Raw genomic sequence first — 15,951 nt, forward strand, 5'->3', positions numbered from 1 at the left:
AGTGAAAACGTTATGTTGTTATTATGCAGGAAAAGGAAAAAGTTGCAAAGTAGTGTCAACTACTCTGAATAGCGAACAACAACTCTGGCTATCCACCATCCCGGTGACTATAATTATCGCGTGCTTCGGGTTCGTAGGCTAACGTTCAATTCAAACCACTCTTATTCAGCTTTCCCTAAATATAACCTTACGTAACGGTGGCTAGATTCAGTGACGCGCCATATCCAAACATTCCGGAACGGAATAGAAGATGTAAAAATTTTGCCAAAAATATAATTCCATCGCGACGTTTCGTTTAAATCGGAACCGCGTAAAACTGAGCGGTTCATTCATCTCGCTTTTCGCATTTCAGACATCTTTTTTTCTACTATACATATACTTTAATCTTTTTTAAGCTTATTGGAAAAGTTTAAGGAAAAATAGGTCCAAGAAATGTTAAGATTAGACCGAGAGAATCGATTCGACTTCTTTATATCGCGTCGCGATGTCAGACTTGCCACGTTTCATAATAAATCGCAATCAATTATCAGATACCTACTCATACGCCAGATAAAGCACGAACGAGACCATTTTCCTTACCAACGCTTCTTTTGAATCACTTTGTACAAACAGTAACTCACAGAATCTCGAACGTTTCGTTCGATTTCAAAAAACGATGAACAACGAAATGGAATCAATGATACAAAAATTGGCGGTCATAATCAACAACCGTGACGCGTGAAAACGTGAGCGTAGACAGATTTCTCAAGAGATAGGGAACTTTTCTTCAACGATTTCTTCTGTTGGTTTTTCGAGATCGAGAGATTCGCTGCATACCGCATGATCCACGTGAGTTTCCGGTTAGTCACGTACGCGTTATGACGCATGCGCCAATTTACAACTCGTAATAATTCGTGCAAACAGTCGGTCTTTTCTACAATCGCGATTCTTTCGACTTTTCGTCGATCGATAATCATTTTATCAGGCGAGATATATATACTTGATAACAATTCGTTCATGAACACAACATCGAACGAAAACCGGACGCCCCGACTTTTACGATAATATTGCTCGAAAGAGTCGTTTAATCGTTGCGATAACGGAGGTAACTGGTTATATAATCGTTGGTTTTAATTAATGTTTATGAAAAATGAGTAATTACGAATATATTTAGATAATGCAAGAAATTTATGTACGAATCGATGGAGCGTTTTAAAAGAAAAAAATTGATTAAACTTCTCATAAAACTTCTTATGAAAAATGATTTATAAATAATTAGATACATATATATATATATATATATACATTTGCTATAAAAAAATTGTTTATGGGCACATTTGAATAATGTTGAAAACATTTGAACGAAGAATGAATAAAAGATCAAACAATGATAAAAATCAAGGTTATCCAAAATACCATTTCCTCTAGATACGTTTACATGAGAAATACCAAGACGTATTGATTCTTTGATAAAAAATCATAAATATATAGTTTATGACGAAACTACGGTCGAATGAAATATTGAATATTGAGACGAGGTATTTGTCGACATGTCACTGAAGAATAACACAAAAGAGGAATAAATGGAAGAAATGCTTACAGATGCAAAAGACACGAAGAAAAGTTTATAGCGATTTATGCCCCAAATTATGCGGTATGCATAACAATAGATTGCAACATTGAAATAGTAGAAAAATAGCAGAAACGGTGAAACGATGCGTGAAAAGAAGAATTCGTTGTTATTATTATTCTTACACGGACGATACTAGTTACAGACTTAATTACCATGACGATTATCTCGAGTTTCGCTTTTTTCTCGCCAAGAGATCTTCACCGAACTGCTCAACAAGACAGGAAATGCTGATCGAAAACGATGTTCGGCCAGCAATTACGTAACGGTGTTAAAATAATTAGTGCGTATTACATAGTGCAACGTTGCACTCGTAATTAACGGCCATCTCGTCGTACACGGAGCAGCCAGAACGAAACGTTGATCTCGATCGAGAATAATAAGTTGATGGTCTATGGGTCTACACGCTCGTCGTCATCGTATACATCGTATGGAAAACTTACATACCCGTTCTATCTCGATACCCTCGAGATCGAAGGCGACAAAGTAAGTTACAGAAACAAAGTGGTAGAAACTGCATTCGCGTAAGGCGAAGGGAGGCGCGCGGATATCGATTCTGCTAGAGCACGAAGAACACGCGTGAAACTGCGCCACGTCTCCCCGGTGGCTAGAGTAGTTATCAATAGAACGGGACGATTTAATAAATGGAGCAGAGCTAGAGCCTTCCCTTTGCCGATGTTTCAGTGTCGCACAAATGCCGACCAATTTAAAACGTTCTGCATCGTTTCCTGTTTATAACATCCCCCACGTGGCCGTGGCGAAGCGGCGAGGAAACGTCACCGAGACAAGGACACCGACCATTTGTCGTCCTCGATATTACGATATATCTAGGCTACACAGAGGAATGCCAAAAAATTAAACCATGAATTTCAACCCAAAGCTTGATCTCGCGTTTCAAAGGAATGTTCACAACGTGAAACGAAGATATCGCTCGTCAATGGGACTGAATGAAAAGCATCTATTTACATGTCAATACGAAAGGACGGATTATCGGTAATTCTGGTATAATAAACATATACATTCTCGCGTATATACATCGCGCGTACACCGACACCATACGAAGCTAAAGTGGAACAAGACGAGACGATCATTTGCAGCACGCATGCTGCCGGACCCTCGAAAGTCGATAATTTGCCCGTTTAAGGATGCGCCCGATGTATACGGAATCGGAGGGAGAGGAGAGGAGAGGAGAGGAGAGAGAGAGAGAGAGAGAGAGAGAGAGAGAGAGAGAGAGAGAGAGAGAGAGAAGAAGAACGGCACCACAGCAACGGGATTAAAACAGGGAGAAAAGTTGTTTCAGCGGTTACATCGTGCCCACGTTGAAAACGCGGCTTCTGACCACGCCAAAACAATGATGTACCGTTATCGAACGCGGTTCTACGCCACCACGAATAAATAAATGCAACCTACTTGAGTATCCTCAGTCATCTGTTGCATCCTGCGACCTGGCTTATTTATACAAGGGGAAACCTCGAAACGTGAAAACATGGGACGAAGCCTGATAATTTTTTAAACAGATGGAAGATTCCGTCATTGTGCGGACGGATCGAGTCGTGTACGAAACTGCGCCATGCAATGACAAATATAATGAATTAATAGAAAATTTGAAAGACGTTCGTCACCGTGTTGTTTTTGATATTGCTGGCACGTACCAAGCGCACGAACGGGACGGCAAATAGAGCAGATCAGCGAAGAATATCTATCGAGGCTTCGCTTATTGACGCCACATCATCGCGTGGAAAGTCACGTTTATGTTTTATTACGTGCCTCGTACAACGCTGCTGACATTCATGCAATCGTTAACGGGGTTCGATGGTAATTCCGTATTATGATTTAATTGTGTATAATTCTGCATTCGTTACCGTTAATTAAAAAGAACAAATTTGACTAATCGAATCGTTGGACCATGGTTTAAGCTTAGACGTTTTATTTGCTCGTTAAGCGTTCCCTACACTGATTGTTAGAGGTCGTAGATAAATTGGAAAAATTAGAGAAACGTTATGTAGAGTATTTTATTTAATGATAGATATGTTTAAATGGATAGAATTGAATATTCTGATCATCTTCCTCTAAACCGGAAAAAGATAATTTATATGGTTATTAACTAGGTTGTTAACAAAATTGAGAACACTGCCAATTCATAAACTCGGCGACCTTATATCAAACTATTTGTTCGCGGTACATAGATTTTCCTATATGATATACGAATGTAATATAGTTGATTGAATACATTCGATACTATGTATCTATATGGACATTTTTTGAAGATTTGAGAACTATGATCGCATTGAAATAATTTGATTTCCAATAAATATGATGAGAAATTCATAGAGCCGAATAATCTCTAAAATTTTGAGTATATCTAATAATAATATTTAAAACATATAAAAATATGTACTGAAAAGATAATTTTGATCGTTTCCTATATGAAAGAAATATGAATTTAAATTTACAATTGGCTATAAATATTTCAATTCGAGTTTTAAATTAATATTATTACAAAATTTTAAATAACATAAAAAAGTAATAACAATAAAATAGAATAAAATATATAATTATTCGTTATAAAAGCTCACTTGAGAAATTCAAAAAGCAGAAATGACATAAAATACTAAGCTAGAATATTGATCTGTTCTTTTGCAGAAGATCGTTATCATCACCATGTTTCTAGAATATTGCTGGAAACGAATAATGAAAAAGAAGTAGCCGAATGGATTAAACGAAAAAATGTAACGAGAAATCAGACAATCACGCGATATCTAGGTGCGCCACATCTTACGATTCATGCCGAAATGAATCGCCCGATATCCTTAATTTTTACCAAGATGTCTGCACGCCAGGACTGATCCATATTAAAAAAGGCGCAGCTGAGAAAAAAACGTTCACGAGAAAATTCTAATAAAGACGCATGGGAACTGGTTCGATGCGCAACGAGGCACACCGGTGCAAGACTTGACGCATAATACCGCGACGTATGTAACAGTTAATCGCATTATGTAGCAACGAGCAAAAATCACGATTGATCACTTTGAGATGCTAATTGTGCCGGCTGATCGTTCTACCTTGTGGCCCGCATAGCTAAAAATATCGTCCTCGTGAGAAGAAAGGAATTACCCATTAAACGATTCAAGAAACAACGGTCGGTATATGGTGGAAACCAGTAGATGGCCGGCCGATGAACGATAATCACGTATCGAGCAAATGATTGGTTCGCTAATCTACATATACACATACATTCACGAATGACAATATTAAACACGTATTGCACTGGTAAACATACGCTAACCAAAGAAACAAAGATTACGAATTAAACGGTTCTTATTTTATACGGTATGTAGAGACTGTTGAATTGTCTACAAATTGTCTCACGCATCACCACGTGTTACTGATCACGATAATTTTCCCAATATCAAAACAAAATCTAAAAATGTCCAACGTGCGCATAATTATCGTACGTTCTCTTATCAAAATTTTAGACAAGAAAATTTGCAAATTGACCACGTAATCTAAACGTTGATGATATTCCTATAATATATATATATCGAAGGCCAAATTCCACGAGGCACGAGACGTAACATCAGGTAGCAATCGATCATCGAGATATTCTTGCCAAAGGAAAAATTCATCGTGACATTGAATGATTGTTAGTAGTCGATTATAAGTCGAACACATTGCACTTTTTAAAACATTGCAACGTTTGGATCCCATAACCGACGTTCGAAACCTAACCCTTTAACAACACGCAACACTATGCCAACAGTATAGGTCTTATAGACAAATCAGCCGGCAATAAATTCGCGGTAAGAGATAACGGTAATCTCGACTGAGATTACTTCAACGACGGTGCGAATTGCAAGGCCGTCAGCGTATGACCTTAATGAGTAATGAGCATAGCGCTTAGGCGGACACACAAGAACGAGCACGGTATTCTGTCTGCTCGCATGTACCACACACTATACGATATCGTGTAACCGAATGTGAACATAGCCTGTCAAAAGGTAGAATGTTTGGCACTGGACAAAAGTGATGTCGCATTGACAGATATATTCCTGTCAACATAACCTAAATTAACTAATCGCGAATATTACAAATATTGCGAGAAATTCAAAAAACAGACACGATTCGTTAGTATATTCACGTCGATTTTCGCGATCATTCCTCCTGAACACCGTGCGTGCAGATGGCGTGATTTTTATAGCAACTACGGATCATATCGTTCGCCAAAGATCATCGACATATTCGTCGTGTATCGAGCTTTTATTCTAAACTGTGATCACGAAAAATAAATTGAACAATTGTAATAAATACCTCGCTTTTCGACGAGCTCCGAAATCTCCTCCTTGTTGTCGGCCATCTTAGCACCAGTCACTATTCACAATGCATGCTGGGTAAAAACAAACGAGCACCACCACGACACCACGATTGGTGGTTCAGCGCCACCTGTATGCCAAATTAGAAGTTAGCCACCCGATGACGTTGATCAGGGATGTATCATATCTAACATGGTAAAGATCCCAATACAGATCATATAAATAATGTTTAAACGAATAATAAAACAAACTATAGTAAATCTATTATTTTGATAATTCTTATAATAAGATTAATATCAATCTTAATTATAATCTTAAAATGAATAAAATATATTAACAAACTTTTAACAAAAAGATACACAAGGAACTGTTCACGAATATATATACCTAAATTTCGTTTGACATACTTTCATTAAGCCGTTACTGGCACATATCACTAGCTCTCCAACTACTTATTTCCGTTACATCGGCTTTCCTGGCGGTAGTCTTCATTCAGTTCTCTACAAGGTTTTGAGGTGTAATTTATAATAAATTTTCGATATGAGTAGCAGTGACGTTGTAATTATATCAGCAGTCAGGACACCCATAGGTATTATTTTGCAACTTGCAAATTTAAACTGTGTACGAGTGAAAAATAATATCTATTTTATATTATACTGTGTTATTAATCGAATTTAAATGTAATCTTGTAAATAATTACATTTTTGATTAACTATTTTTTATTTAATATAATAATAATGTCTTTTATTGAAAAATTTTAAATTTGATATGTTTTTATATTAGTTTAATTATATTTTAACAAATTAATTTTTAATTTAATTCTATACAATCATATGTAATTCATATTCCTAACTTATTTATGTCTTTAGTTTAAATATTTGAAATAAATATATTATACTACATATAAATATTTAAAATAAATATGTTAAATATGTTCTAATATTATTGATTTTCATAATTACTTTTATTTATTTATATCATTTATTTAAATATATTATTTTACTGTATTATTGTATTGTACTGTTACTGTATTATTTTGTTTATTTAGATATATTATTTTTTGCTAATTTCTCTATCGTACTATATAAAATTTAAAAAAATTTTTTTTTCTATGAATAAATTTCAAAATTTTATAAAATATTAATTTTATTAATTTTAGGATCTTTCTGTGGTTCCTTATCATCGCTGAAAGCATCAGATTTAGGAAGTATAGTTATTAAAGAAAGTCTTTTAAGAGCACATCTTAAACCTGTGGATGTTTCTGAAGTTGTATTTGGACAGGTAATATACTCAGCTAATAATAGATAAATGTGAATTATACTTTTTTTTTAATTTTAAATTTAATATTATTTATCCTTCTAATAATCTCTAATAAAAAATATGTGAAATATGTAAACAATATGGATATATTATATAACATTTAATACTTTAATTATCAATATAATTATATTTATATATAGATAATTATCAATATAAGCATAATAAAAAAAAGTTTAAAGGTATATTTATTATTGTATATCTATATATAATATTTATAAGTTTATATATAATTACATTTGAATTTTAAAACTTTTTTTTATTGTATATTTCTACAATTTATGATATATATCTTAAAATATAAAGAATAATTTCCATTCCAGGTATTAATTGCAGCTCAAGGACAAAATCCAGCAAGACAAGCAGCAATGAAAGCTGGAATTCCTATAGCTACTCCTGCTTATTTAATTAATATGTTATGTGGCTCAGGATTAAAGTAAATATAAACTTTAATCTCAGCTTTTGTTAAATAATAATAATAATAATAATTTTATTAATCAAATTTAATAATAAAATTCAAAATTTATATGTTTATATTTATTATTAATCTGAATATATTTGATAAAAGATATATATTTTTAGAGCAATAATGGAAGGATATATGTCCATAAAAACTGGTGAAAGTCAAATAGTTATAGCTGGTGGTCAAGAAAGTATGAGTCAATCTGCACATGCAATACAATTTAGAAATGGAGTAAAAATAGGAGATTGTCGTCTAATAGACACTTTAATATTTGATGGTTTAACAGATGCATTTCATGGAATTCATATGGGAATAACAGGTATAAGAGTTTTAATTCTACCTATAAATATATTTTGCAAAAAATTCTTTTACTATATATAATCTTTTTACAAATATAGCTGAAAATGTTTCTAAAGATTTTAATATAAGTAGAAATGAACAAGATGAATATGCAGTTAAATCTCAGCAAAAAGCAGAAGCTGCAATTACTAAAGGTTATTTTAAAAAAGAAATCATTCCTGTAACATTATCTACTGAAAAAGAATCTGTTATCGTAGATAAAGATGAATATCCTAAGTTTGGAACAACTATTGAAGATCTTCAAAAATTAAAACCAGCTTTTTTGAAAGTATGATTAGTTGTATTTTTTCCCTTTTTTTTTAATTTTAAAGTACTTAATTTTATATATATATATATATATATATATATATATATATATATATATATATATATATATATATATATATATTATAGTAATGATATATTGTTAGGCTGAAGGTACAGTTACAGCTGGTAATGCTTCTGGTATCAATGATGGAGCAGCAGCAGTAGTTCTTATGTCAGCAGACATTGCTAAACAAAAAGGACTTTCTCCGCTAGCTAAAATTGTTGCAATGGCTCAAGTTGGTGTGGAACCAAGAATTATGGGTATAGGTCCTATACCAGCAGTTGAATTAGTGGTTAGTATATAAAAGTTTAAATATACTTTATAAATTCAGATAATAAAATATGTATAACATTTATAAATATGTATAATACATATATAATAATATTTTAGTTACAAAAAGCAAAATGGACAAAAGAAGAAGTAGATTTATATGAATTAAATGAAGCTTTTGCGGCACAATCAATAGCATGTGTAAAATCTCTTGGTCTAAATCCAGACAAAGTTAATATAAATGGAGGAGCTATTGCTTTAGGCCATCCTATTGGTGCATCAGGTATAATAGTTAAATTATTAAAAAATATCATTATACATCTATATTTGTATTACATTTAATTATTTTGTTATAGGTGCTAGGATATTAGTAACTTTATTACATTCATTAGAAAGAATTGATGGAAACAAAGGTATTGCAGCTTTATGTATTGGTGGAGGAATGGGAATAGCTATTGCTGTTCAAAGAAAATAACAACCACTTCACCTAATTAAATGTTATTTATTCTGCAAATGTAAAACTTTGTTGGTATTGTTATTTTATAAGAATATTTATATATGGGCATATCACATATAATTTTTGTTATTCTTGAATTATTGAATATTCTATTATTATTGTAATAAATATTGATTAATGCTATTATAAAAAATATAAAAGACTGTATATTAAAAATATACAATTTATAATAGCATTTGTCTTATAATATTAGTGAAGCTAACATAGTTATATAAATTTATTTTATTTATATTTGTTTACATATTAGCTTTTAACAATTGTACTTGCAATTTGTACAAAATAATCACTTTTATAATAAACTCATACAGTATTTTGTGCAATGCATGTTTATATAGAAGTTATTTTTGTACACAAAAGTAAATTGTAAATAAATATATTGTAAAATCAATTTGCATTACTTAATATTTAATTAATTTCGTTTTTGTTTAATCTGCTTTGCTTTTTTTCTATCTTCTAAAATTTTCTCCACTGCTGCTAATCCTTCTCGTTGTCTTTGTTCAGCACGTTTTGTTTTAAATGTACGTTTAGTGTATGTTAAGTCCTTTTTATTTCTTAACAAATATTGCAATTGTTCCTTGATAGCTGGTATAATACGTATCTTGAATTAAGAATATCTTATATGGTATTAAAATGTTATAACAATGTATTAATATAAAATTACAAAAATGTTATTTAGCAAATTAATGAAAAACATATTTTTCATATACCAGTGACAAATTTAAAATGCTGATATACTGAGTGGTACTGCAGGATAATATCCATCATATTTCTTTCCATCTTTACTAAAAGATAGCCAAGATTCTTCTAATGGTTGTTGAGCTATTAAATCTACTTCAGGTATACAAAGTTTTGAATATTTTTTAATAACATGTCCCCATAACGAATCCATATTAATCTTTGAATCTTTTAAACAAAAATAAGATCCCCAAAATATTGAATTTAATATTTTTTCATCTGGATGTGATAAGTTTTGATGAATCATTCCTTCAGACATTTGTTCCTCAATTACAGCTACAGTATCACATTGTACACATGAATTTGGTACATAAATATCTTGTAAAAGATTATCACCAACATATATACATTGAGGATTTTGTTTTCCAGATATACGTTTAAAAAACTCAATAAGTTCATTCCAATTACCTTGGCTATATATACCACCTTGTTTTAAATCTTTGCTTTTTATAATATTACCTTCTTCATAATTTATAATCTCAAGAAATGGATTTTTTTCAGTAAAAAAACGAGGTTTCCTTGAATAACAAATAATAATATCAAATAATGATTTCCAATCTTTTCCTAAAGCATAAGTAGCATTAAAGTCAACAACATCTATATATGATGTAGTAATAAGGAAAGTAATACGATGTCTTTTTAATTCTTGAAGCCAAGTTATAGTTTTTGCAGTACATTTATACATATATTTATGAGGATTTTCTTTTAGACTAGGATAAAAATGTCCTTTGCCTAATTTAAAATTTTCTTTTTTATATATTTCAATCAATCCATCTAACATGTCAGGCCAAACATTATATGCATTTAATGGTTCTTCTTGTTCTTCATCAAGTGTATCTATTAATCTTGCAAAAATAAGAGATGAGGAAATATCAAAATAATCTAATAAACTTCTCATTTTCATTGATGGAGGACCAGTCCATGTGGATAACATATCATTGCAAAAAGCATCTGTAATTTCCCATCTCTGTCCAGGATATATTTCTTTAATTTTTTCAATACTTAATAAATTAGTTCCATGACATGCTCTTTGAATTATACCATCAGCATTAATTCTAAGTATATTTCCCTTTTCAAAATCTAAGAATAATCCTTTTTGCATAAAATCTAAGTCTTTATCTTGTAATGGCTTTAACAAATATTTAGAATCATATCCTTTTTCTGATATTAAATAATTAGCTAATGTTTCATATATTAAATGCACTATGTTTGTTATATTGTAACGTAAAAGTGTGTGGTCAAAATCAAATCCAATACAATCATAATCAAGGAATTTAAATGCACTCATGCTGACTTGCGTTGATGGAGTAATCGATGCTGTTGTATTATATTGCTTTAAATGTAAATATTTAAACAATTTTAATTTGTCACTAGTTTTATACCACAAAATATTCTGCACTTGTAAAAATGATGTAATTAATGATTTGTAATGTAAATGACAATTTTTTATCATTTCTCTATCTATTTATGTATATATATTTATCTTTAATAAACAATGTTTACAAAAGAATAAAATTGCCATGTATTTGTACTTTAAATATTATCTATTGTGTAAACACAACTTATAAATACAAAAATACCTAGATAATATATTAATAATATGCATACGTATAACAAAAAATAAGAATTATCTTTCATAATCTTTTATTCCGTAATAAATTTTACCTAAAACTTATATATAATAATAATAAATTTAATAAATGCGAACTAATATATTTTAAATAATATATATGCATTCAAGATTAGAGTAAAATGAACGCATATGTTACCAATATACAATATTATTACCAAAATGAAAAAGTATTTACATCAATTGTATTAAAATTTTATAATATAATAGAATATTTTAAAATTACTTACTTTTGGTGGAATATGAACGAATCGGATATTTCTTGCTTGTACGAAGAACATGTCGTAATTGTACGAATCACCTCTAGGATCTGTGAAGGTGCAATCTTTCATTACAATATTCATGTGGCTAAAAAAAACAAAATATTTATGCAAGATTAGATCAATAATAATAACATATAAACAAAAATCACTTACGCATCTGCATGTTCTACTACACCATAAACTGATGCTTCGTTTCGAAGATCTATGATTGTACGTACATTTTCAACAGCTTTTAATAAAATAGCTAAACTATTAAAATAAAAATAACGTTCTTCCTTCGATTCAGAAATCATAATATGATACAAATATATATATATTAATGCCGGTAAATATTTATACGAATTGTTCTGTATTATAAGTGTAGCCAACCATATAAATCTAATAATCATATTAGGGAACTATATTTTTTAATACGATTAAAAAAAAATTTTAATATTAGGAATACTATATAAATTTTAAACATGTTTTATTTTTTTAATTACAATAAATCTATATTATTATTAATTTTTAGAGATTTAGATTTATTGTAACGTACATAATGTATATATAGTATATATAACTTTTTTTAAAATTTTTTTTAATATATATATATATATATATATAATAAATAAATAATGCAAAATATAAATGTGTCTAATTATTTGCTTTAAAGACACATTTTTCTTATAATTCCATCATATGTTCTTTTATAACCATGTGGACATTGATCCGGTAGTAATACAGAATTTATTTCATGTGCAATTCCAGCTTTGTTTAAAATATCACTTTTTACAAGAGTAGCATCATTTACCTAAAAAATTATATTTTTTTAAATTAATCATCAGAATCATAATATGATATTTTATTTTCATTAAATTATGAAAAACTTAGCCACCAAAATTTTATTATTTTTTCTTATAATATTTATCGGATTTCCTTTAGTTCTCACAGTATATTGTAAATCGGGCATAAAACTTTCAGCAAGTAACATATTATCCACAATATGATTTTGTAGTGTCTAAAAGTAAATGAAAAAATTATTTTTTAGTTAATTTATCTATAAAAAAAATCTATATTACCTTTGTTAAATAATTTCTGTCATCTAATAATTTTTGAAGTTTAACACTCCCGAGTTGTTTGAATGCTTCATCCGAGGGAACAAAATATGTGCATGTAGAATTTGCCCGTTTGAATTGATCATATATTTGCGGTTGAACACTTTTGATTCTTTCCATTGCATCTAACCAAATACTGTAACAGTTATTTATTCATATTTCTCTTATTTTTCAAATTCTTTTTCTTTTAAGAACGAATTTTTACCTGAAATTGCCTTCTTTTTTTAAAATATAATCTAAAGATTCTTCTGCAGGATGTAAGATGTGACTGATAACATGTAGAACACCATTACTACATTCTCGATTAGCTTTTATAATTAATGCATTTTCTATTCCAAAATTATAACGATAAACTTGAAAGCGTAATGGAACTCCCATTTCAAGTGTTCTAACAATCTAAATATAAATTATAATTCTTGAAAGTTAAATATGTTATATTGTAACAGAAATATATTAATGCCTAATAAATATAACATAACTTACTTGATTGCTACTAATTTCATCAGTAAAGTATATTCCCGTAACTATATGATTAAGAACAAAATTTCGAGCACTCTTTTGATTTCTTTGCAATTCTATAAGTTTTTGATTGGATAAGGCTATAAAAAATTTTATGTAATTTTATGTATTAAACTTGTTTTTAATAATATTTAATAATAAAATTCGTATACGTACAATGCATTGCTGTTTCAGAAGGGGCAAATATTGTGAAATGTTTCAAATGTCTTAAACTTTCTTCCAGTTCAGCTGTTCTAATTATTTCTAAAAATGTCAATAATCTTTCTTCCTTAATCACATCCAAAATTGTTTTAGCTAAAATACATATGAATTATAATATAAAAGTTTTAAAACATTCTTAAATATTCTTAAAATGAAAATTATTTATTTACCCCGATCCGGAAGTAATACGCGATCAAGAACATATAGTAATCCATTTTTTCCATGGTACATTTCATTTTTTATGTTTGCGTTATTTACAATGGGTCCATGTGGGCCACAATTTAATTTTAATTCTTGTTGTTCCATCGTGCTTGCGTGATATTCCGAAATTATGTTTGGCATGCACACAGGGTGTGTTACAATATGTTGGGCAATTAATGCTATACAAAATAATAAGTTTTTACAAAATTAGATCATAGAAAATGCATAAATATATTACGTACCATTTAATGCGATCGGATTTTCTAATATATCGGTCAATTGTTTCCTTGGAATGTGATGGAAAGCTTCATCAGTAGGTGCAAAAATAGTACATGGTATATTGCTGTATCGAATCCTTTTCCCCAAATCTGTGTTTTCTAACGCTTTTATAAATATGTCAAATCTACCGTCCTTCGAAACAAGTTCAATGATGTCTGAATTTTCGGACAAAGCAAGATCCAATACACCATCGATAACATGTACAACTCCATTACTTGCAATTTGATCTTTGCGAATAATTCGATGACAATTTACCGTTTCCATCTACGCAAACAAAGGTAGTCGTTGAACAATTTATCATGTCTGATTAATAATCAATTGTTAGCAATCCATATTACTTACTCCACTAGGAAATTTATTAATTCTCAAAACATTCCCTTGTAATCGTGATGGAATTAAAAGATTTGCTTGCCATTGATTCGACAGTACACGTCTATCTATTATATGATTTGCGATCAAATTTATATATCTATTGCCATCGTGCAACGATTCTTGATGTATACCTTTTACTTTTAAGTAGTGCTGAAAATTAAACAAAAATGTAAAACTTAAAAATTGTTAATTATACAATATAGTATAATATAACATATATACTTCAAGAGCTTCATCGGATGGAACGAATAATGTTAAGGGTGGACCATTCGTTAATTCTTTTGCGAAATTTGAATTTTCAATCAATTTTGCGAACTTCATTGAACCCACTCGACGCGTAGTTTCTACGAGATTTATCAGCGGTTTTACTGAAACGAACCATAAAAACATAATTATTTGAGAACAAATATAAGACTTAATAAAATTGTATCCATTACCTCCTGTGCATCCAGGATGGCCAGCGACTTTATAATATCCTGTGCAACATTCGTATTTTATAAACCTATAATACAAACGAAAATACTTCAGTATTTGAATAGAAGCTATATCGTAAGTAACATAAAATTACGCTTACGTAGGTTTTCCACAAATTTTTCGAGGATACCATTGTTTATTCTCGGTATAATAAGCATAATTTATATCGTCATTCACTTCTACGGCACATATATTAGGTCTACAACAAATAAAAATATGAAATTATTCTATACGGATCGAAGATTTATAAAAATTATTCTAAGATTCAAACAACATTTAAAAATACGTATGTATAATTATGTGCAAATCTCACCCCTGTCTTTGTGAATTTTCAATGTTCCACCATGGGTTTCTTTGATAGGCGTAAATTACGTTAAACACCGTCAATGATATGAATATTTTCGTTATAATTTCACTGAACATGTTTTCACTATTGTCGCGATAAAAGAGAAAAAACTTGAGAGAGATAAATGAAACTTCTCGGGCTCGAAGAAGAATCGAAATAATTCGGTCTGCAACAGTTCTTAATTTAAGGACCGTATTCTCCCACCCCATCTTGAAAATATGTCTGTTAAAATGGATATCGATGTTATCTATTTCAACACATCACATTATTTCTCTCAATTTTCGCAAATCATTTCTGTTTTCTAAATGCATTTTACATATGTATGGAATTGCAGCAATGTATTTCAAATTCGTAATTTATTCAATTATAAATAAAACATAAATTTTGAATAAAAAGTATAACTGATCTTAAAATATTCATATTTATCGATTATTCGTGGTTTTATTCTTAATAATAAAATTTATTCCCAAATATATTTTTTTTTCCTTTTATCCTGTTATCATATAACGAAAAATCATATAATTTTAAATATTTTTTTCACGCGACAAATGATTTACGTATTGTATATCTGTACGATCCACCGTGAACTCAATATTAGTTTGCATATAGTCACTCATAGCCATCATTATTGGAGAAATTGGGTTACTTCCCAACGGATATACAAAGGGGTCCTACAAATTGGTC

The 15,951-nt window shown here is 30.0% G+C and overlaps 5 protein-coding genes across 15 annotated transcripts in view; 1 reads left to right on the top strand and 4 right to left on the bottom strand.

Moving 5' to 3' along the window:
* Nucleotides 1–6,049, bottom strand: part of LOC100865513 (uncharacterized) — a 141,501-nt gene extending 135,452 nt beyond the window's left edge. For all 9 annotated transcript variants that reach the window (XM_086906526.1, XM_086906532.1, XM_086906534.1 and 6 more), the window contains exon 1: nucleotides 5,918–6,049. In XM_086906526.1, coding sequence (XP_086762652.1) covers nucleotides 5,918–5,963 — 46 coding nt within the window. In that variant the 5' untranslated portion in view covers nucleotides 5,964–6,049. The remainder of the gene's footprint in view (nucleotides 1–5,917) is intronic.
* Nucleotides 6,050–6,304: 255 nt separating this feature from the next.
* Acat2 (Acetyl-CoA acetyltransferase 2) lies at nucleotides 6,305–9,541 on the top strand. The gene is made up of 8 exons (XM_012490923.3): nucleotides 6,305–6,508; nucleotides 7,079–7,200; nucleotides 7,560–7,672; nucleotides 7,819–8,018; nucleotides 8,098–8,327; nucleotides 8,470–8,658; nucleotides 8,757–8,919; nucleotides 8,993–9,541. The coding sequence occupies exons 1-8, from the start codon at nucleotides 6,460–6,462 to the stop codon at nucleotides 9,109–9,111; spliced, it is 1,185 nt and encodes a 394-aa protein (XP_012346377.2). The 5' UTR covers nucleotides 6,305–6,459; the 3' UTR covers nucleotides 9,112–9,541.
* On the bottom strand, nucleotides 9,358–11,737 carry Nt5a (5' nucleotidase A). Of its 2 annotated transcripts, none has more exons than XM_086906544.1 (2): nucleotides 9,861–11,737; nucleotides 9,358–9,751 (listed from the first exon to the last, which is right to left on the bottom strand). In XM_086906544.1, exon 1 carries the CDS (start codon nucleotides 11,339–11,341, stop codon nucleotides 9,872–9,874), a length of 1,470 nt encoding a protein of 489 aa, XP_086762670.1. In that variant the 5' UTR covers nucleotides 11,342–11,737; the 3' UTR covers nucleotides 9,358–9,751; nucleotides 9,861–9,871. The 2 variants fall into 2 exon arrangements, with proteins under 2 accessions (XP_086762670.1, XP_086762671.1); XM_086906545.1 differs by having other exon boundaries at nucleotides 9,358–9,767.
* LOC105736428 (5' nucleotidase A) lies at nucleotides 9,358–12,165 on the bottom strand. Its single transcript, XM_031918649.2, has 3 exons — nucleotides 11,935–12,165; nucleotides 11,749–11,866; nucleotides 9,358–9,751 (listed from the first exon to the last, which is right to left on the bottom strand). The coding sequence occupies exons 1-3, from the start codon at nucleotides 12,072–12,074 to the stop codon at nucleotides 9,563–9,565; spliced, it is 447 nt and encodes a 148-aa protein (XP_031774509.1). The 5' UTR covers nucleotides 12,075–12,165; the 3' UTR covers nucleotides 9,358–9,562.
* A 30-nt stretch (nucleotides 12,166–12,195) lies between these two features.
* LOC100869078 (transforming growth factor-beta-induced protein ig-h3) lies at nucleotides 12,196–15,736 on the bottom strand. 2 transcript variants are annotated; one of them, XM_086906542.1, is made up of 13 exons: nucleotides 15,235–15,736; nucleotides 15,022–15,120; nucleotides 14,885–14,949; nucleotides 14,670–14,815; nucleotides 14,418–14,597; nucleotides 14,039–14,339; nucleotides 13,766–13,975; nucleotides 13,551–13,688; nucleotides 13,359–13,474; nucleotides 13,081–13,271; nucleotides 12,840–13,011; nucleotides 12,656–12,778; nucleotides 12,196–12,571 (listed from the first exon to the last, which is right to left on the bottom strand). In XM_086906542.1, exons 1-13 carry the CDS (start codon nucleotides 15,474–15,476, stop codon nucleotides 12,428–12,430), a joined length of 2,127 nt encoding a protein of 708 aa, XP_086762668.1. In that variant the 5' UTR covers nucleotides 15,477–15,736; the 3' UTR covers nucleotides 12,196–12,427. The 2 variants fall into 2 exon arrangements, 1 of the variants encoding a protein (XP_086762668.1); XR_015291673.1 differs by lacking the exon at nucleotides 12,196–12,571 and having other exon boundaries at nucleotides 12,657–12,778; nucleotides 12,840–13,000.
* Between the last annotated feature and the right edge of the window lie 215 nt (nucleotides 15,737–15,951).

This window comes from Apis florea, unplaced genomic scaffold (assembly GCF_048593485.1).
Source record: "Apis florea isolate Af1SG1 unplaced genomic scaffold, ASM4859348v1 contig_2495_pilon, whole genome shotgun sequence".
In the NCBI taxonomy this organism is placed as follows: domain Eukaryota; kingdom Metazoa; phylum Arthropoda; class Insecta; order Hymenoptera; family Apidae; genus Apis; species Apis florea.